This window comes from Theobroma umbraticum, unplaced genomic scaffold, assembly GCF_002168275.2.
Source record: "Theobroma umbraticum cultivar Fairchild unplaced genomic scaffold, ASM216827v3 scaffold_44.0, whole genome shotgun sequence".
Lineage (NCBI taxonomy): Eukaryota > Viridiplantae > Streptophyta > Magnoliopsida > Malvales > Malvaceae > Theobroma > Theobroma umbraticum.
Window position 1 is genome coordinate 13,448,593 of NW_018397255.1, and position 7,904 is coordinate 13,456,496.

At 35.1% G+C, this 7,904-nt stretch overlaps 1 protein-coding gene across 1 annotated transcript; it reads left to right on the plus strand.

Annotated features, from left to right (window-relative positions):
* The first annotated feature begins 488 nt into the window (after positions 1 to 488).
* RAD52-2 (cobalt ion-binding protein) lies at positions 489 to 7,396 on the plus strand. Its single transcript, XM_021419280.2, has 4 exons — positions 489 to 961; positions 1,059 to 1,096; positions 1,220 to 1,311; positions 6,860 to 7,396. Exons 1-4 carry the CDS (start codon positions 588 to 590, stop codon positions 6,995 to 6,997), a joined length of 642 nt encoding a protein of 213 aa, XP_021274955.1. The 5' UTR covers positions 489 to 587; the 3' UTR covers positions 6,998 to 7,396.
* Positions 7,397 to 7,904: the final 508 nt, after the last annotated feature.

Consider the following 7,904-nt stretch of genomic DNA (forward strand, 5'->3'; position numbering starts at 1 on the left):
ATAATCTTTCAAATTTATTCAATAAAAATTAATTTCATAGTAATATACAATTGATCAGCAATTTTTTTCAAAAATCGTTTTAACACTGTTCTATTGAAAACAAACCAAATAAACTAACCTTTCATGGACTTTAAAAATCAGTGCACCGATAGGGGAAAAAAATTTAAAGATACGACTGCAGGAATAACATTTGCATCCTTATCCTTGATTTAGAAAAAGATTTTCTCCATGAAAATTCAATATCCTTGCAGTCTTGTCTGACCAATAGAAAGGGACATATTTACCCAGAAGAATAAACAAAAGAGGATGACCTGCCGCTTTTCAATAAATAAAATGATTAAAAAAATTGATGACGACGATGTTGATTTTTTTTAATTTTAGAAAAGGAAAAAAAGGAAAATAAAATTTGTTAGTTAGTTAATAAATACATAAATTTATTAAAAATTATAATAGTACAAGACTACAAGCAAAAGAAAAGAAAAATAGGAGGTAGTTTTGAAGAGGGGTTGGTGGGTGTAGTATGACTGTAGTTGGCAAAGCGAATAAATAATAGGCAGTTGGCAGCAAACGGGAACGGGATTGGGAAAATGGCATTGCAATTGCGCAGCGGCAGCGTCTTCCTCTCGCAATGTTGGCCGCAGCTCTGGTGCGATGACGTCAATAATAATAGCAAGAGGAATGGGCGGTTCATATTACCGGCAGTGGGCAAGGGGAGAGCGCGATTCAGCGGCCTTGTCCATTGCAGCAACAGCAGCAGCAGCAGCAGCAGCGGTAATAGCAGCGGCGATGCTAAAAAGGGAGTCCCTAATTCAAACTACGTGGTGCCTCTGGACAAGTCCTTTTCGCCCTCCAACTCCTCCTGCATCACTCGCCCTCTGGTTGAAATTCTGCGCGACCTCAACAAGCGTATCCCTGATAACATCATCAAGCCTCCTTCCAACGCTTCCACCTTTCTCCCCTGGTTCGTACCGCCGGCGGCTTTCGTTTGTATTTAGAATTTCTGAATCTCGTAATTGAAAATCCATTTGATCTCATCTCATCTCATCTGATCGCCCCAGGTACCATGCCAATCGCATGCTGAGCTTCTATGCCCCTGGTTTGCCTTTCTTCCCCCTTTCTTTGCTTTTGCTTTGGTTTTTGGCCTTTGCTTGAATTTCCTTTTGTATATCCACTTTGAATTGCAAACATTAAGAATCCGCTGATTCAATACTTCTCACAGGATGGTGCGGAGAAGTACGTGATGTTATATTCGCTGAGAATGGAACCATCACTGTTGTATACCGACTCACGATTCGGGGATCTGACGGAGAGGTCTGCTTCCTTCTCCTCACTTTTACTTCTCTATATTCTAATTCTACATGGATTTTGGAGTGGATCACCGAATTTTAAGTTAAGAACATCATTCTCACCGTAAACATTTAGTAATTTTACATAATGCTAGCTTTGCAATCAATTTAATTTTACTTTATAATTTTTGTTCCCCTTCCCCTCCCTTTGCCCTCATATGACACCGTGTTTGGTAGGAAACATTACCATGTGTCTATTGAGCCGCTTAAAATCATTACCATGTGTCTTTCAATCTTAGTTCCATGTTACCAGACTTCCTGTTATATGATGTTGATTACTTTGGAGGTATGTTGGAGAACTCTATGGGAGAGTGGAACTTAGAGCTATGCAATTTTGCTTTTTTCTGGAACTAGTACTCATATGAAGCATCCAAATAGCCAGATAGGGACCTGGGGCTTGTTGGGAATACTCGTGAAGCCATTTTTATATCAGAGCACAGCAAGAACTTTTTGTAAAGTTGAGTGGTTATTTATGCTGCAATATAGGGCAAGTAGTTTTCTAAGGTATGCTGACCAGCAACTTCTAGTCTTGACTAAATTCAAAAATATAAGGGTATCAAAGATGCTGTGGAATTGGTATCCCAATATGTTCGTGTATTAAGAGTTCAAACCTAGTATCGTTAATGAGGAAAACAGAATCATTTATAGTGTAGAAATTGTACTAGTGTCACCTTCCTTTGCTGGGAGCACATGATATTCCTGCCATATGAAACTAGATGCTGGTTTTCAGTAGGGTTGCAAAACATGTGATGTAAACCAAAAACTTGGTGAACAACATGGCTTAAGCTTCAATAAAAGCCAGCTTTAGTTGGCTTGAATTGATTATAATCAAGTTTATTGTCTCATTTGATTCAGCTAGCTTCTTGAGCTTTAGTTTGTCTGAGCTTCAGCCAAGGTGGTTTTTAAAAGTAAAGAACAAGGAACAAGAATCAGATCATGCCAAAAAGCCTGAATCAGATTAGGTAATTATAGAAAAGCACAATCACTAAAAAATTTTGGATTTTTAAACATTCATTTCCGAATTATGAGGGAAACCAAGTTTGAAACCAAAAACCATATTTTCAGTTTGCATTATTTTTTTGAAAACAAGAATATTGGCAAATCTCTCTCTGATCTTGTTCCTTTGGTTGGTTTGGGGAGCAACAGGGAGTGTGAGGCTAAGCTGCCACTTCAATCAGGCTATACTTATGTGGAATGACTGCTCCTATTACTTGTCAACTTTCTTTTTGAGTTTTGGGATTGCCTTGATGAGGAAGGAGGTTTTGGTTGTACAACTAATAAACCTAATCTGAACAAGAAGACATTGGAGAAGAGGAATGAATAACTGTTGAAAGCAGGGTAAAAAGGTCTTGTCGTACAAACAAGAAATAATGACTTCAGTAGATGTGTGATGTAGGATAGATAGGCCACTAGGATTTACTGCAATCTTCTTATATGAATTCTTGAGGAAAAGGAAAATTATAAAAAAGAAGAGAAAATATATCTAAGCCTTACAATTAGGGTTCTTTATGAATCACACCTAAAGGTTGGTTGCATCACACAATGAAACCAAAAAAAAAAGGATCCTAAGGTTTACAACTATGGTTCCTTGGGAGTCAAACCTAAGGTTGATTGCATTAGACAATCAAAACAGTAATAGCGCTAGAAACTTTGACATTAAAAGCTGCATAGATGAAATAGCGTAGGTATTTATAAGCTAAATCCTAAGTCCTAATATAGATGATAAATACTAAATATAGCCTTAAAGCCCTAAGAGTTGGAAAATAAGAAAAATGCGAATTGATATAAAATAAAATAACTAGTCTAAAAATCTGAAATCCATTAAAGTTAACAACAACTTCCATAACATACAAGAAACCAACAAAATAAAAGCCTAACAGTTTAAACTCCTTTAACGGTTTTACATTACGCATCATTGTCCCCTTGTTAAAGAAAACTTGACCTCGCATTTTGAAAGGTTGGAGTAGAAAAACTTTTCAAGCATAACAATTGAACAGCACTCTTAATGAATTAACTTTTCTTGTGGCACAAACATTATGAACAGAGATGCCTGCATCTCATTCTTGACCTCACCTGAAGTAATGAAAATAGTGGAAATCTTCACCGTGTAGCACCCCAAAATCGTTGTTTGCTTAGAGACTGGATTTGCTCCAAGTTTTCAACTCCAACCTGTATTTTCTCAACATCATGGCAAATCCAGTCTCTAAGTTTTCAACTCCAACCTGTATTTTCTCAACATTTTCAGTTTCAAAAGCTGGTTGTACATTCAGTTCTTTTAATGGTTTATCATTTTGCTCCTTTGGTTTCTCACTTTTATTTTGTGACAACATTCTCCTTTTTTTCTCAAAGATCTCAACAACTGGTGGAATTGTTTCTTTAGTTTGTTGAACCTCTTGAATCTCCATTAGACTGTTTTTACACTTACTCAGTCATGATTCTTGTCACCAGTCAAATTCCATATTTCAAAATTGCAACAATTCATAACCCAAAGTCCTTGGAAAATAACTCCCATTATATATTTATTGTCACAAGTCAGCATAGACTCAAATTCTGAATTATCCCTAGTTAAACGATAAACACTAATAAAACCCTAAAAGCAATTCTCCTTCAGGAGCTCTTCGTTTAGTGAAATGCCATAATGTTGGTAATCAACCTCAGAAGTCCCATATGGCATTTGGCGAATGGGTATTGTTCAGAAATTTTGTTCATAACCAGAGAAGTGTTTGTGAAAGAGAGAATCCTTGGCCATACATTTATTATTCTTCTACCATCCAAGTTCAGGAAAAAACTTAAATAGTTTTTCTCTATATTAAAACCGAAGAAAATTCAAAGGGTAAATTCCCACCACACCCTTTGGGTTTCGCACTAATTCATCTCAAGTCCGTTAGTATTCAAAAGAGACCCTCCATCCCAAAATTATATACTTTGTAGGATACATAAGTCCTACCATTAGTCCACTGTTTGAGTTTCTGTTAACTTAATGAAGTGGCATGAATTTTATACTCTACCCTTCCTGCATCACAGAAACAACAAAGTTTTACTCAGATCTTCTTAGACAGAAACTAAACAAGCTAAATAATGAGAGATTACCTGCTTTCTCCTTGTTTCGATTTTTTGCCTATGATATTGGGCTAATCTGCTTGTCACTTTGGGTTTTTGGGTGCTTGCTTGCTTGTTTGTAAGTGAGACTCAATTTGGGTAAAATTTCCTAAACCTAATGTTCTAAAGCAGAGCAATTCTAAGGTAAATATGGTTCCAATCCATCAATTTAATAAAAATAAAAATGCAGAATTAGAAAGATTAATTCAAGTAATCAGCCACTTGATTTAGCTAGGTGCTGGAAATATAATGGGATTCTAATACTAAGTCTCTAGATGCACATGGCCGTCAAGTATGGGGCTTAGGATTGTATGTTATATTTCAGGTTGGTGACTTGAGCACTGGTTTTGTATTATAGTCTCGACATTATGGGTGCCCAGATTGATTACTTTTTAGTCTGGGTCCTGTAATTAAGGGACATTATTTCATCAATGAAATCCTGTAATTTCAAAAAATATAAAAAAAATGGTAATCAACCACCTTCAATCCAAATACAATAAAAGTTAAGTGAACAAGAAACGAAATAAAGAGAGGATCTTTTACCATTTTGAGAAGAAGGCATCTCAGTTGAAGTTTGCGTATTCCAGAAAGATTCTGAGAAACAGTGTCACTAATCCCTCACAAAACTGCAGCCGTAATTGCTTGCACCAGTTTTTTTTTCTCAATTCTGTTCAACTTCATTTCTTGTTTAAATATATAAATCTCAAAAGTGCATTCAGCATGCAACAAAAAACAAAAAAGGGAAACCTTGGTTCTCGAGGGGTGTTGTTGAAGCTGTGACAAGTATTTCTGTAATCCCTGTTTTGCCATTGAACCCATTTTTTCTTTCATGCTGCTTTCTTCAGAATTTGAGTGTGTGAGCAGTTGTTATTTATCAATCAAAAAGGTCAGACAAAACTAAAGTGATGATTGCTTTTCATGATGTCCCTCGTGATCTGGTCGTGGTAGTTAGATGAGTGGATTGTCCAGTAATTTTGGAGGGTAGAATCTGTGATTAGTTAAATCAGGAACTAGTTTCAATTTTGGTGGCTGGAGAGGATGAAGAAGAACCCCAAACAGATTAGTGAATGGTGTGATCTGGTTCTGAAGGACAAAATTTAGTGTTTTTTATCTCACAGGTATTTTAGTCATTTTTTAACATCTGTTAACAGCGTTTGGGGTTTTGGGGCAAAGGGTCCATTTTGAATGCTAATGGATCTGAGATGAATTAGGGTGAAATCCTAAGGACATGTGGGTAATATACTGAAATTCAACCCTGCATAAAAGAACCTGTTGATCTATCATTGAATTCATCAATAGTCAGCCTCAGGAATTCCATTAGTTGTCAGCTCACTCTCAATTTGTAGCAACTACCCAATTTTGAGGTCTTGCAAGCCCAACCAAGATCCTGTTTTGCTTTGTTGCTCTCAAGAATTTATAAACTCGTTTTATGTGCATTGTAGTCATCAGATAATTTATGGTAGAAATTTTTATTCAATTTGTTATGGCTGTTGTAATTTCAAATTTAATATATGAAAATCCTTGGATGTTAGTGACAGGAAGCAGGTAAATGATTATTTGCCGTGCTCATTTTGGTTGGTAGGGCAAAATAGATATTCCCTTCCCAGCTTCTAATAAATGTATCACCTAGGCAAAGGCTAGCACCCCCTACAAACAAATTGCACCGTGCATTTGCATGTAATGCATTTTTTTAATTTTCGGTTAATCTTAGAAGAGGAGTTGATCCAAGAAATCTGTAAGCCTCAACTTATATGCATGCTGCAGACTTTGTTCTTTGATCCTAGTCTTTTAAGCTGCTCCTCTCTCCCCCGAAGGTTTTGTTGGGTTTGTGACAATTTCTATAGAACAGAGTTGTTATAATGACTCTTTTTAGGCCTAAACTATAATCATGTTTGGGGATGATCCATCTGAGTTTGGAAGAGGATTATGACTGTTTTTCCTCTTTCTTCAAGTGGAAGTCTACAGAGTTTACAATTTTATGAGACCATTAATTTCAAGTTTTTGTTAAAGATTAATTGTAAAATATTTCCATCAATTGAAGTGAAAAATGGAGAATTTATGAAGGCTGCTAATTAAGATATGTAAACAACTTGGTGCTGTTAAGCCTTTCCTGGTTATGCCGACTTTGTGAAATATTAAATTCCCTTTTGGGACGTTGGATATCCAACTGATGAAACACCATTGCTTGAGACTACTTGGCTACGTAATTGAGATTTGTGAAAATTCTTGACAATCTTTTCCCGAGAACTCTTAGCTCTATCTATAGGTCTTGACGCAAGGAGTGGAATGTTTTTTTTTTTTGATGAATACGAGGAGTGAAATGTTAACGAAGAAAATTTACTCTTTTCGCATTTCTGATTCTGTTTCTAAACATGTTTGCTTCATTAAAAACTAATGTATTAACTCTGATACAGGCACATCGTGAGTCCACTGGCACAGTATCATCCAGCGACATTAACATCATAGATCCCGTTGCTGCAGCGGAAGAAATAGCTTTCTGCAGGGCATGTGCTCGATTTGGTCTTGGTTTGTACCTTTATCATGAAGAATAGATGCCACAGAGAGCATGGAGGTTGACCTTCCAAATATGTGTAGTTCTTTAACTATTTATTTGAGAACTTGGTTGTCCTTTTAAATTTCTGCTTTCGTTGATGTAAATAATCAGGTTTATCAGATTATGCAGTATGGCGTGTGGAAAACCAAATGTTTCAGTAAGATCAAATTTTGATGGACCAATTGCTCAATAGCTTTTCAACATAAGATGGCGATTACTGAGAAAAATGGTTGCCATTAACTTTAGTCCTGTAATTTTTGTTTTATTAGATTGGATGTTTGACACAGGAATCTCAAGGAATCCCTTCACTTTTTTAAATGTAAAATTAGGTTCCTTTAACAGGCGCCTTTTAGGTTATAATATCAATTAAAGATAATTGAAATATTATTTTTGGAAAGGGTTTTTTTTCCATTTAATGCGAGATCAATTAAATATTTAATATTTTAATCTACAAATTTATGTCTATAATATATACCACAGATAGATTGTTTAAAAAATATTTGATTGACGATATTAGTCATATTTGTTAATTATATTTTTAAATTATCATTTTAAATTTTTATTTATTATTATGAATTTATATTTAATGCACTACATGTCACCAAATGATGTCACATCATTATGAAAAATAAATTTAAAATATTAATAAATACAATTTTTTTTTCTCCCCAACTCTCTCTCTCAATTTTTTTTTTCAATTTTTTTATCTCTCTCCAGCTCCTTCATCTTCTCCTCCTCTTCTTTGATTAAGAGCAAATTCGACAAAATTGTGCAATTTAAAAATATTAAGACAATCAAAAGTTTCAAGATAACTTTTACTTGAATTAAAAAGTAAAAAGTAAACGCAATTGCTAAATTAGATAAAGTCTACTCTTCATTCTAAATTGTCATTTTAAATTTTTTTT